The 13,793-nt window shown below is 39.4% G+C and overlaps 1 protein-coding gene across 1 annotated transcript; it reads right to left on the reverse strand.

Annotated features, from left to right (window-relative positions):
* Nucleotides 1–245: 245 nt before the first annotated feature.
* On the reverse strand, nucleotides 246–13,701 carry LOC140236671 (RNA 3'-terminal phosphate cyclase-like). The gene is made up of 10 exons (XM_072316594.1): nucleotides 13,527–13,701; nucleotides 10,320–10,420; nucleotides 9,910–10,053; nucleotides 8,147–8,329; nucleotides 7,086–7,227; nucleotides 5,788–5,912; nucleotides 5,310–5,368; nucleotides 4,617–4,711; nucleotides 3,034–3,138; nucleotides 246–2,316 (listed from the first exon to the last, which is right to left on the reverse strand). The coding sequence occupies exons 1-10, from the start codon at nucleotides 13,569–13,571 to the stop codon at nucleotides 2,221–2,223; spliced, it is 1,095 nt and encodes a 364-aa protein (XP_072172695.1). The 5' UTR covers nucleotides 13,572–13,701; the 3' UTR covers nucleotides 246–2,220.
* Between the last annotated feature and the right edge of the window lie 92 nt (nucleotides 13,702–13,793).

Consider the following 13,793-nt stretch of genomic DNA (forward strand, 5'->3'; position numbering starts at 1 on the left):
TCGGCGGCCGAGATCTGAAGGGGGGGGGGGGGGTCAAATTGACCCCCCTCCCTCAGTAAAAACTTGGTCTAAAATAGCCCAGTTAAAAATAGGGTTAAATGACACTGAAATGGAAAAGAAATTACATAAAATGAAACAAAATCTCTATATTTGTTTTCTTCATGCAATTGAGTGAAATTCATTGATCAAACATTATTTTGCTCCATGCCATTAAAGTTTAGTACCGCTGGTAGAGGAGTTTTCCTAATTGAGCTTTTACCTTCAAATGCTCTCTTACAAATCTCTCATCTGCATTCATCCAAACTCCTAATTTCTCTTGGGATAGACAGACTATCAAACACAAGTTCGAGGAATTGCCAAACTTGTTTTAGTTTATGTCATGTCATATTTCTTTTACTATCATCAATCTGTGTTGAATGTGTGACTGCTGGGCAGTCTCTGAACAGAATAGAATAACAAAACACAACATGCACCTAGCTACTTTTCTCACACAAGAAACTCCCAGAATTTTGAGCTTTTACCTTGAAAAGGTTCCTTACGGACCCCTCATCAGCACTCATCCAAATTACCAAACAAGGGTTAAAGAACTTTATATATTTGATTCGATACATGTCATGTCATTTATTTCTTTACTATCATCAACCTATATCAAGCATAACTGCTGGGCAGTTTCTGAATAGAATAACAAAAGAATAACATGCATCTAGCTACCGGTACTTTTCTCGCACACAAGATATTAGACAGAAATTGCTGCCAACTATTTGAATTATTGCTGAAGTGAACACACTCAAATAAAGGTATTCACACCCTGTAAAAGATCTTGTATTTCATGTGCAACGTCTGGAGTAAATACTTGTATAATATCACAGAAATGTTGACCTTGCTGTACAGTCTACACACATTTCAATTGCTAGATAGAATATTTGCAGGATTACTATAATCCTTAAAGCATTTTACAGCCTTGTACCCAATGACTTTCTGTAAGATGAAAAATGAAATGATTAATCATGTCTCGGTTGTGGCTTTCTTGTAACATAGAATCTTTTTCTGATGTTTGAATGTCAATTACAGGCAAGGAAGAACGTCTTGTCTGCAAACAACAACACTTGCCATCACTAGGCATTGTCAAAAGAATCAGACTGGATTCATTTTGGTATCATGAAGTAATTTGCAACAATTAACACCTAACAATGACTGCAATTACCTCTGCAGCACCCTAACACTAAAATGAATAGCTGTACAAATTTTGGAAACAGAAATGAATGAATCTAATAGAAGCTACAGTCATGCTGGCAAAACTTCTCGAAGTTATAAGACTGTTTAGTTCGCGTACACTGTAGTTGGAGTTTTGCCAGTGTGACCACAAACTTCCCGAAAAACTTCTTGCGGAAAATCTTGTGAAACTTTCCACTCAAACTAGGAAAATTTCCTGAAACTCAACAAATCTCTTTGAGGTGTCTGTAGTCTTAACACCTGTAACTAAAACTTTGCAAAGTTTGCCAGGTGACCAGACCAGTAATTATTTGGTGCTTCTGAAGTGCACAATCACTGGGATGGACAGGTGTCCGTCCACTGTTTATGCAACAATCAATAGCTGTCAGAAGGTGTGTGCTTTCTTCTTTGTTGTGCATGCACACCACTGACCCAACCTCGAAAACCGAAACTTCGAGAAGTTTGGCTGCCGGTGTGAGCAAAGGAGGAAACTTTGAAAAGAGTGCTCTAAGTGAAGCTGCAAAGAAGTTGTGTCAAGTGTGTCACTGGTAGCAAGGTAGAATATTTAGTGAACCAATATACACTATTTAACATATATTCTTGTTTCCTTCAGTGGCATACTGCCCTTCACTAACAGGACACAAATCATTCCAGCCAAAAGCTTCCCTACGACAATTTCTTTTCCCACCCTCCAAAAATAAAAAAAAAAAATCATATGATAGATCACCTAACATTCATTCATCTTTGAACTAGTACTGTTATGCCGGTACTTTCATAAAGACGATATCACCCATACTACTACCATAACTTAGCAAACATCACAGTAACTGTCCTAGCTGCAGAGTTGTAACTGGGATTATGAGTAAAAGCCTGGTTGAACAAGACTAACTATACTCCCATCCCTTCTTTTCATAAAAACACAAAATAAAAACTTTGGTGGTCAGATCAAGAACTATCAGCCTACTTGAGTCAAGCTCACTGGTGTGGTACCCCTCTGTGATGCACCCACTACACTTGATGGTTGATCAGTCCTATACCAGTGCACTCAATGATGTTAGCGCCCTCTCCTGATCCATCTTGTACAGGTGACACCTTGAACTTTGCCTGAGGTGAAAGAAGTTCAAAAGAATACATAATCACGAAAACTTCGTTACTCTCTGTATTTGTTTGTGGAGTTGTTTTGTTTTGCTTTTTGTAATGACGGTATGTGAATACATGCAGTCACGCTGCATGAGAAAAGCAAGAAAATGCACTAAGAACAACCATTAGCGAATAACAAGGAAAAGTTCAACTCAAGAAGCATTTATAAAATGAACAGAATTGTAAATCAGAGTTAAAATCGTTATTGCGAATTTCCCAAGCACGCTTCTATGTTTCTTCACAGCTAGTGGTTTTCAGCATGTACACTGAATTCAAAATAGGGCCTGAAAACACTACCAATGTATTCAAAACACTGGGAAGATCTTTTAAAGATGCATGAAGTCCATAAGTTTTGTGGAAAGAAAGAAACTGGTGGGGCAAGGTAACTTGCATTCTGCTATGCTAATTTTTGTTGTGAATCTTGGTCCTACTACACACCCACAGTGGTCTGACGATACTGACAAACGTATTGGTTGAAACGCTGAACAGATTAGGTCCTTTGAAGGATATGTGTCATGTGCATACATAGTCATATGTTGCAATTACTTTAACACACATTAACCTACTGATTTTATTCTACTGCCTAAATGAAAAAAAAAAAAGAACACAAAAAAAGCTGCAAACAAATACTAGGGCATAAGTCTCTTGGGGGTAAAGTTCTCAACTTGGCCAGTAACCCACCTCTGTCAACAGCTCTGCTACATGGATGGCCGTCTCTGTGTGGAGAGTGACCGGTCCAGTTCTCACTCTGGACTGACCCTTGGCAAGTGCCATGAAGATAATCAGCTGCAGAAAAATGATGAAGATAATTATGAGAAAAAGAAGAGAAGAAGATGGAGAAAGACAAGGAGAAGAAGGGAAGAAAAAAGAAAGAAAGCTAGGGACACACACAAAAAAATTGCCAGAAGTATGTGACAAGGGAAATTATGTATGTAGATAATGCATAATCTCACTATATCACTTTCCACCATATAGATACCTATTATCATGTACTGTGTCTAGAGTTAAAGACTTCAATTTGTGTATCATTGAAAATCACACAGCATTACCAAGGGGGAAAAAATCCTTGCACATCTCTTGATTTCTAAGATCTTTGCTGTCATTGAAAAGTGACCACTTACTTTCCATCTTTGTATTGACTGGATCTGTGTACTGGAAAACATTCACAATATACCCTGTAGTGTTAAAGGGGCTGTACAGTACTGGTCAAGGTGCAGATTCATGCTTTGAACATTCCTAAGTGAGATAATGAGAAACCTCCTATGAAATATGAAAGAGCATGCAATTTTAAGAAGAATTCAACGTTTATTTGATGAAAAATCGGCTGCCAAATGGCTGAGATATCCAAAAAAGTGCTAATAATAAAAGGCGACATGCCACATCTTTATTAGGATATCTTTGTTTCACCTTGTTTTTGGATATCTCAGCCATTTCAAAACCGATTTTCATCGAATAAACTTTTGATACCCCTTAGAACCACATGCTCTTTGACATCCCATAGAGTGGTTTCTGAATATCTCGCAAAACGTTAAAAGCTAAATCCCTCACCTCGATCAGAACTGTACACACCCTTTAAGCAGAGCACTATGAAATAAAAACTTGAAAGTGACACATGCTAACAGAAAGCAAACACTGAAAAAGAACAGACTTCATGAAATTACCTTTACAATACTTGGAAGTACCTATAAACAGTATAATCATGCTATTATTTTTGTAGACAGACATTTTTGCGAACGACGAGGACACAGACATTTTCGTGAGATGTTGTTTTAGAGATCAAACACCGAGGCCTTTGTAAGCGCACTATTACCTTAGGGTATGGCGACATTTTTGTGTGTTGTTACATCAGGGTACAACAGTGATTCACAAGATTTGCGAAAATAAAACCCTTGTAAAAATAATAGCCTATATAGTACTTTTTACCCTTGACTGTGCACGACATCGATGCACTGTAAAATACTGTATACGCCAAATACTTCGCGAGTCTCAATTTTCGCGAATCGGGAATTCCTGACGATTTCGTGAGTGATTAAATTCGCGATCGTGGTGTCCTGTACTGAACGGAGAAATGTACACTCGTATGTCACATCCACATCGGGATCAGAGTCAATATTTTCGTGTGTCTTTAATTAAAATAAAAAATTAAAAACCTCGCGAAATATTCGGCGTATACAGTAGCTAATGACAAAGACTTTTTCACTGTGCCCTTTAAATAGTACATTTGAACTACTATCTGACCATTAAAAAGGCTAAGTTAGGCTTACCTGGTCTTGGAGATACTCGTCTACACATCCTCCGTGTTTCAGATTCCTAAGGAGCTCCTCTGCTGCTTCTCGGCCAACATCCTCTGCCTGTTTCCCTGGCAACCAGAGTGGAGGAAAATGTTATAAAGTCCAATTGTCTGGCTCTGTAATGCTAAAATGATTGCAATGTGATGGATTTTAACACCACTGGTCATTTAATGTGCAGCAAGTACTGCAATAACTCCTGTCTAATCATAGAAAAATGCCTGAAGTGAAACAAATTTCATTTTAATCTTGAACATCACCTTCTCCCAACAGAATGATGAACATTCTTTTGCAGAGAAGATGCAGTAAATTAATAAATGCTCTTAACTACCCAGATGAATTGAACTTGGCTTCTGAAACTACTGCAAAAGTGGTTTCTTTCGCGTACAGAAACTTTCACAGTTTCCATCGGTGCCGACTTTTTCGCGTGTGTTTAAATTCACGGTCGGTAATGATAGCATTGTAACAAGCGACGAGTTCAAAACATATTCGCGTGATGTTAAATTCGCGGTTCAACCTCAAAGCGCGAAAAGCACGAAAATAAAACCACCGCGAAAAAAAACACTTTTACAGTACTTGAGATGACTTCCGTCCATTAGCTTCTTTCATTTCTATCTTTCTGGACTTCCCAGTAGTGAATTCCTTTCCTTTTTTTGTTTTTGATCATACCTCTTTTCCCAAGGCTTGAGCCAGCTATTCTGCAACCAGTAGTGGTTTCTGCTACTAGTCTGTTGGGAGAACCAAATATTAAACAAAACATGTTTAGAGACATACAATGTAATATGCGTGGGTATAGGTGAATATTGACAAACAATGTGATAGATCACAGTGAGTTTGTCTTGTAAAAACTATGATTGTACACAGATTTGCATTTCTATGGACCAAATTCAAACACAGCTCTTGGGTGGAACTATTGTGAAAGTCATTAATTCTCTCTCACGAAAGCTTGATGCAAACATGCAGCACAAAACACACAAAACAATTTCAACTAAAAAGCTAGCAAATAACATTTCTACTGAGCTGTGTAATACCATCAAACAATTCCAACCCCTTTTTCTTCTTGTGCAAACCTGCCAACTCCTTGTTCTGTGGAGGCACCATGATTACAGTTGAAACTCAAAAGGTGTCCCCATTCCAGAACACTTACATTATTCCCGATCCGTTCCCGACAGCAGCCCCTGCAGACTCTTGCACGGTTTCGATGTTGACACTTGTTCCCGGGTAGGCCTTCTTTATCAAGCTGCTCGCAGTACTAGCCATAATCTGTGCCAGCTGGGAACACAGAAACACAAGCACCATAATGTCTTTAGTGTGATGTGCAGAGGAACGTATACAGAGATATATCCTGACCAAGTATAACATTGTATACACCATATAGTTTGTGGAGTTTTTATTTTCACAAATTCTGTGAGTTTTGTGCTATCAGGGAATTTTACAACACTCGAAAGTATCAAATCTGATCCTGACATGAATATGACGAGCATACAAATAATATCTCTCTATCCACTACTGTACTCTGAGATCACAAAATTGTCAAGAAGTCCAAACTCACGAAAAATTAGACTAGCTGCTGTAAAAGTGGAAATTTTCATGCATTTCCTGCAACCAGAAACTAGCGCGAAAATAAAAGCATGCGAACATTTTTGCTTGCCGTAATGTTCCTGTGCATGATGTCTTGATTCAATGGAATCAAAAACATGCAAAACTCCTCTCACACGGCCAAGCGCAAAAAATTAGTCGTGTGAAAATATCCACTTTTACAGTAATATGGCATGAACAGTAGTAGAACACAAACTATGTGGCAACTATTAAACAGCATATCATTTCATAGACCAAATTGATAGGAAATCAGCACGAAAAGACATTGGACACAAGGTGGCATGTGTCTATATCAACAGCCTATCCTCAACATTCTTGCAATATTCCACATCAGTCATCATTTGGTATTGGTATTCATAAGATTAACTTTACAATCCCAAGACACAGAAAGAAGATTCCTGCAGCACTTTTTGCAGGAGCAAGAAAATTTTAGATGGATACTCATACCTTGTACAAATAAATGGGAGATAGTTTGAGGCAAGGAGGTATCAAGATGTTTATTCTAATGTCAGAGAGTATTGTGACTTCCTGGATAAGTATAATGTTTGTTTGTTTGTTTGCTTGTTTGTTTTATTACTGGAGGTTCTAGGTTCAAATCCGCCCTCACAACAAAATTCTCCTCCTCACCCAGGTGTAAGAATGAGTCTCAAACTAGTGTACAATATAGGAACAGTGCAAATGCTTGAAGTAGATACAATGGGTAAATAAGCCCATATAAATATCACCATCTTAACCCATTAGGATGGACTGATTTTGCTGTAACACACATTTCACATCTAGACACCTGCTGGAGTACACTTTGGATTAGTCTTCAACGGGTTATTGTAAATTTCAGTATGGTGCTACCTTTCTGGGCAGTGACCCGGCAACAAAAGATCTCCCTGTGACCCTGTTAACTTGTCCAACATCTAGGAGAGTGACAGGCTGAAGTTCACGGAGAGGTCTGGCAGATACTTGGATTTCTCCACCGCCTTTGGGGTAGAAGCCTCTACACAGTAGTCGAGAGAAGAGACTAGCTCAATATTTCATGCTTTTGAAACTCAACTCTAATGATAGCAGAGATAAAAATCTATTGCCATTAGGCTTGCTGTATCAAACCCTTCGATATGGTTTTCATCATACCTTTGTGGATATCATGAATGATAATCTAGTTTGAGAGATTCTGGAAGGGACACACTTGCTTTAACTGTGTGTGTTTGTGTGTGTGTGTGTGTGTGTGTGTGTGTGTGTGTGTGTGTGAGTGTTTGTTTGTGTGGTTTTTGTTTGTTTTTTTAAGCAAATGCATTGAAATTGTGATAGATGAAATATACAATAGCTAAGTCACTATTCTGGAATCCAGGGGGTTGTTTCATAAAGCTGTTCGTAAAGTTACGAACAACTTGAGCGACTGGTGATCAGTTCTTGTGCTGAATTATGGAAATTCTGATAAGTATAGCACATCAGAACTGATCACCAGTCGCTCGTAAATTGTTCGTAACTTTACGAACAGCTTTATGAAATAGGGCCCTGATGTCTCTCTTCCTATTTCTCTAAACAAACTGAGCACCTGGTAGGTTGGAGTGTGAAGCATTCCTTTGGTCATGAGATCCTAACACACATCTTCTAAAGTCAAGAGACTACAGCATATATCACCTAATTTAAGATGAATATGACACACTTCATGCCTCATGATAAGGAAGGGTGAAAAGTAAACATCTCAAATGCAGATTAGGTATCTGCATTTTCAAAGTTATCAAGGTACTTCATACATTGTACATGTATGGTAATCATTTCACTACACCAATATGGAATAAACTTGAGGCAATCATCAGAGCGTACTCATCCTTACAGAATATAGTGAATACAAAGAAACATCATTTTCTCACTTATGTTCCATTCATCACATCTACAACAATCTTATGACTAACCTTCGTACAATGCGGCATTCGTAGCTCAATCCGAATTTCTCCGCCACGGGCTGGAAGACCGAGTTCATGTAGTCGATCTGAGGTGCCATTTCTGCATTGGTGCCTCCCTTTAAGGTCACATGGGTGTCACCTGATGCATACAGCAGGCATGGTAGCGACACCTGCATCAGCAGGACTACGCTCCTGCAAAGGTCGAATCCACACAACACATGAGCCAGTGATTGGGCATGTTATACTGCTAACATGAGAACTGCTATCAAATCCATCTTTACTGCAACTGATGTGCTCAGAACATTTACAAAATAAGCTGTGAAAGAATCTGCAAGTCTCACAGACTTACAGAGAAGATGACTTGTCTCAATTACCCCCAGTAAAAAAGCTCCACCCCTTACATTGAGAGACTCAATCTCCAACAAGGAGCAAATCTTTCAAAAATGTGATCAGGTCAGGTTATTCCCAAGAGCTGAAACCAGGGACTAGTCATTTAATCATTTCAGAGTCAAGGAAATAAAAGAAGCAAAACGTGTTGTGAATTGTGATAAAACTTAGTAAGGGTGAACAGCAGTAGGGAGGTCCAATGTTATTTGACAACAAAGAATCTAATACAATGATGCTTTTACCTGGGGCAGATCCAGGAATTCGGTAAAAGAGGAGCACCTTTACAAAATTAAAGGGGGGGGGGGGGTGTGCTCAGTGCGCCCCTGCCTGGATCCGCCACTGGTTATACCTAACTCTGATGAGGTACATAAATTGACTCCTCTATCAAGTGAGGGGTAAGCAGAGAGGAAGGAGTGGGAGGGGGGAGGGAATTTCTGTGAGAGGCTGTTTGTCAAATTCAATACCGTAGCACATGTATGGTCAAGGAAATACTGTCTTTGGACAAGTACTAGAGTAACTACAGCAGTATGCGGCCATGCAGCCGTTCGCGGCAGGTACAGCATACACGGTAATATACCGCTAAACACAGCACTGCACTGTTACATGCACACTACACATATACTAACACACTAGCAATCAACAAAAACCAACCGATAAAATGGGCACGATCTCTGACGAAAGTGAAATTTTTTAACCTAAATGACAACATATCGCATCCAAAATGAAATTTTCGGTACTTCTTAACATAACAGTTAAGAAACAATGGTCCAAGAAACTGGATTTTTTGTCGTTTTCTCGATGTTCATGGATTTTGAAAACATATCCTCACGTAAAATAGAACTTTCGCGAGCCGATGTGGGCCGCCATTTTTTTCGGAAAGCGGATGTTACCATCGAAAAAAAATGAGAAAAACACGAGAAAGACATCAACAACACCGCCAGAATTGCGATCTTGTTTGCGGCCAATGCATGTACGCCCACTATTTTCACGTGCTTTAGCAATGGGAATTGGCGCTTACGCAATGTTCGCGAGACATGTGAAGGCGTTCAGCGAAAGATCGCGGAGCACGCGCGTATTGCATAGGGATTGTACATTGTGCCGCAAGCAGAAATACTACGTCGCATATCGCCCTTATCGGCGAAAATTGTGCCGGGTTTTGCCCTGGTAAATCATGAAAACTGCGTTGGTCAGTGGTAAATTTCTTTTATGAAAACAATTGCGTTAATTAATAATCTTGTCTATGATATATGAAATGGTCGAAAATAATTTGCCTGATTTGTTTACAAGTTGGAAAAACCCTTAACAATGCTTAAACTGCCGCAAACGGGATATTTTACTCCAGTACTACATGGGAACAGAAAGAACTTCTGTAGTCCTTTACTCACCCGGCCGTTCCTGTGTCCGCCACATGTTTCCCTCCTGCAATGTTCGCGGGAGAGAAAGTGATTTCTGATGAGCCAACCACTCCTCCACTCAGTGATCCTCCACAGATCTTGTTTACAAGCTGGATACCAGTCAAGTGTTGAGGTCTGTTAAAATATTACAGCAAATATTGGACAGAGTACTGTTACCAGGGCTCAATTTTATCTACAGTACAACCACCACTATTCTATTTTTATATTGAAAATATCGAACAGGGAGACAATACCACAGCAACATTTTAAAAGCGTAATGACTATCATTGCTTAGACCAAATAAAAATATGTTACACAGAACACAATTTTCATCAAGAATTCACACAAATTTGTACATTCACAGGTGATAACAGATTACAGAGCAATAGAATGTATCATACCTTAGGCCCGGCTTACTCCTATTTGCCCGTATGTTGTTGACGGTGATGGGTTTCTTGCACAGACAGCTCAGCGCAGTGGCTATTCGGAGGATCTGACCACCCTGTGTGAAAGGAGTTAGCATGGGGGTAGAAGTAAATAATGACTGACCATGTCAATTCTAGATTAACTCTAAAATCAGGTATTTTCCCCTTTCTTTGTCATGCACTGAAGCTTTATTCCTTGTTGGTGGACAGATTCGCATGTATATAACAGACACTTGATATAGGAATATGGGATGTGAAGAGGGATGTGTAGAGCCATGCTTCTCAACTTTTTTTTTTCAACCCGTGACCCACTTTGGCTCCTACAAATTTTTTGGCGGCCTAGTTAGATGGCATGTTAATCTGTTAATTCATTTTTGGCCAACATCTCAGTCCACCTGTGAGAGCAAGCAGCCCACTGATTGAGAAGCATGATTGTACAAAGGTAACCAGATAAAAATTAAGATGAAACAATAAATCCAGAATGAGATAAATTTACATCATCATTTATACTACAGCAGGTTGCGTTTTAACTCAAGACGTGCACCTGCAACAAGGATGGAAAATAATTAAGAAGCTGAAAAATCTGAACAAACCAACATATCTAAGCATTTCTGAGAAACTACAGTTACCAGTACACGCAAGTTGGGGATGCAAGACTTGTTCTTAGCGACACTTGATGTATGATGACATGCATGCAACACTACTACAGAAAATCTAATTTTCCAATTCTTATTAGATCGCTACCCGCACCAAGGTTCAACAGTGCGCAAAAGCACGTAGGTTTCTACATGTAGCAGGTGGTCGAATTTGGACAGAATTGTGGTTGGATTATGGATGGCTTGTGTTTTCTTGTAGAAGTAATCCCTTTTGCAGCTCATTCTGGAAGCTAAACTGGGATGGTGTGCATGTGTAATCAATAGCCGACAGCGATGATTGGGAATATTTACAATAAAAAGTGAAAGGTGTGAGTAAAAATAAAGCTGGTCATAGTAAAGGAACCCATGTCCAGCAGGTGGTTCCATGCTTCTGATAGTTGGGAAGGCAGCCATTCGGAGGTGAGCATTACTTTTTTTAAAAATCTCTATGAATCAAGCTATGTCGAAACAGACCGTTTCACCCAACTAATTTAACTGGAATGGATCAGCAGAAGTGGCAAATCCATAGTCCATGGTTTCTGACCCCCTTTATCTTGATAATACTACATGTATGTCACAGTAGTACATAGCATACTGTATAAACACACGAACGACGGAATGAAACGCATTGCCATTGGCATTGTGTTTGCAAGTACAAGTAGGCCTAATGCATTTGATTAACATATTACTAGTCTGTATACATCAGACTCACTACCTGCGAAGTTTCATGTTGGCGCAATTAGTAGTTAGGTGAAAATAAGAGCAAAAAGACAACCCAATTTAAGAGAAAATACTGGACATGCACAACTAGATCATCCTCCTGCGCATGCATTCTCTACTGGTCAGTGCACGCATAGCCAATCAGCGGTGTCAGGTTCTGCTCAATGCGACAGGGTTCGGTTTTCGGTCCACAGGGTGATGAGTGGGCACCGGGCAAGAGAGAAACCCTAAAATGTGATGTGCTTCAACTGTTTCAGACAGCACGAAAACCGATACATTGGACTGCGTACTGCTTATGCTATGGGTCTTACGTGGGTCACAAGTGACAGTGATCTCGATTTTTTTCTGGACAAATCCGTGCGCCAAATGATACAGAAAAGATATTTGGAACACAGTATGGATCATGATGGATATACTACCATAAGTCATCTACCGAAGTTTCATTTTGGAGTAATGAAGGAAAATGTGAAAAAATAACACTTGTTTTGAGACCAAATTTTCTGTTTTGGAAGCTAAGTTTCGATGTTATTTTCGCAGGTTTATTCCAATATATATATATATATATATATATATATATATATATACATGTATTTTTTTTTCTCTCTTTTATTCCTGAGGGACCTTGTCTTACAAGCTATGCTTCATTAAGGTCTCCTCATTTGCCTTTCTCAAAATATGTGACCCGCTACAACAAAAGGATCTGAAAGTCGGGGGAGGACAATTTTCTGAAAATGGCATGATATTATTCCCGTACTCTTCTACTTTAATTTCATATAGAGCACAATTCATAAAAGTACTCGGTTGCGGAAATATCGATGATTTTATCAGCGCATGTCATGTGGTTAAGGAAATCAGAGTTTCGAGAAAAACGCCTTCAAAGTTGTCCTTCCGATGCTATCATGGTCATGGGGATGCGAGACAGTTTTCACCGCTTTACAATAGAAGGCACGCTCCTAGCGACCTCCGCCATGTTCAGTCAAGCTTTGCGCCAGCGGTCTACGCACAACCAATCGGTCAGGATGCCACACCCTGACCAATAAGCTCATTCCCTCGTTGCTAGGGGCGGAGTCTAGCTGCGGCGCTAAATCCAAATTTTCGGACACGTTTCTCTTACATTGAAAGTCGGAAAATCATGGCCCAGAAAAACGCTAATTTCTTGCCTTTCCTTTGATCATTTAGCTTCGAAATTTCGGCAGATGATGGATAAAACATTAGACTACAAAATTAAGCCAAAAACAGAAATCCGATTGTTTTGACCAATTTTGATGATGTGACTTCAAACTCGATTTTCTCAGCTCGGCCGTCAGCGACTTTAGGATCCTTTTGTTGTAGCGGGTCACATATTGTTACCCTTTCTTATCATTTCACATACACATTTAAAATATTTATGTATTTGCAAAATTTTAGTGTTAGCTGTTGTTGTTCCTATATACTCCTGAAAGAAAGTGTCGATGTTATTGTTATGTTATTGTTATATTGCTTATTGTTGGAAGAAAGACAAATGAATAAATAAACTTGAAACTTGAAACAATAAAAACTCAAAATATTTAAACTAACAATAATTGCGAGTTTAGAGAATAGTTTCTTCTTCAATTTGCTGTAAATTTATAAATTTAATCATTTGATGGCTTCTGAGGTGAGATATTGGGATTGTCCTGCAACACTTCCCCAGCGGTTTTGCGCACACACAAGCTGTCTACTTTATGCGAATGAGGCTTCAAGGTCATGCTTTTGGCGAGTTAATTGCACCGTATCGCCGCGCCGCCTGTGATATCATGGAATGAACCGCTGCACATACATGGAAATGAAGAGATGGGACTGCACTTACTCCTTCTTTCAAGCTGCCATCAACAATGATTGCACTAGCAGCCATGTGGTATCTACAGTCAGACTCAGTGTACTACGAATACTTCTGAAGGTATCTTAATAGTGCTATGGCAACAAATGACTCCTCATCAACCCCGTCTTAGGTGTGTAAGAACATTATTTCAATCTCGAAGATACTTCGCAGTCGACGACAGACGTAGACAAGCGGATAGACACGGGCGCAACGTGAAATTTTAACGCAGCGCCACCACTCGGGGATGGTGTGCAA

The sequence above is a fragment of the Diadema setosum genome, chromosome 13 (assembly GCF_964275005.1).
Source record: "Diadema setosum chromosome 13, eeDiaSeto1, whole genome shotgun sequence".
In the NCBI taxonomy this organism is placed as follows: domain Eukaryota; kingdom Metazoa; phylum Echinodermata; class Echinoidea; order Diadematoida; family Diadematidae; genus Diadema; species Diadema setosum.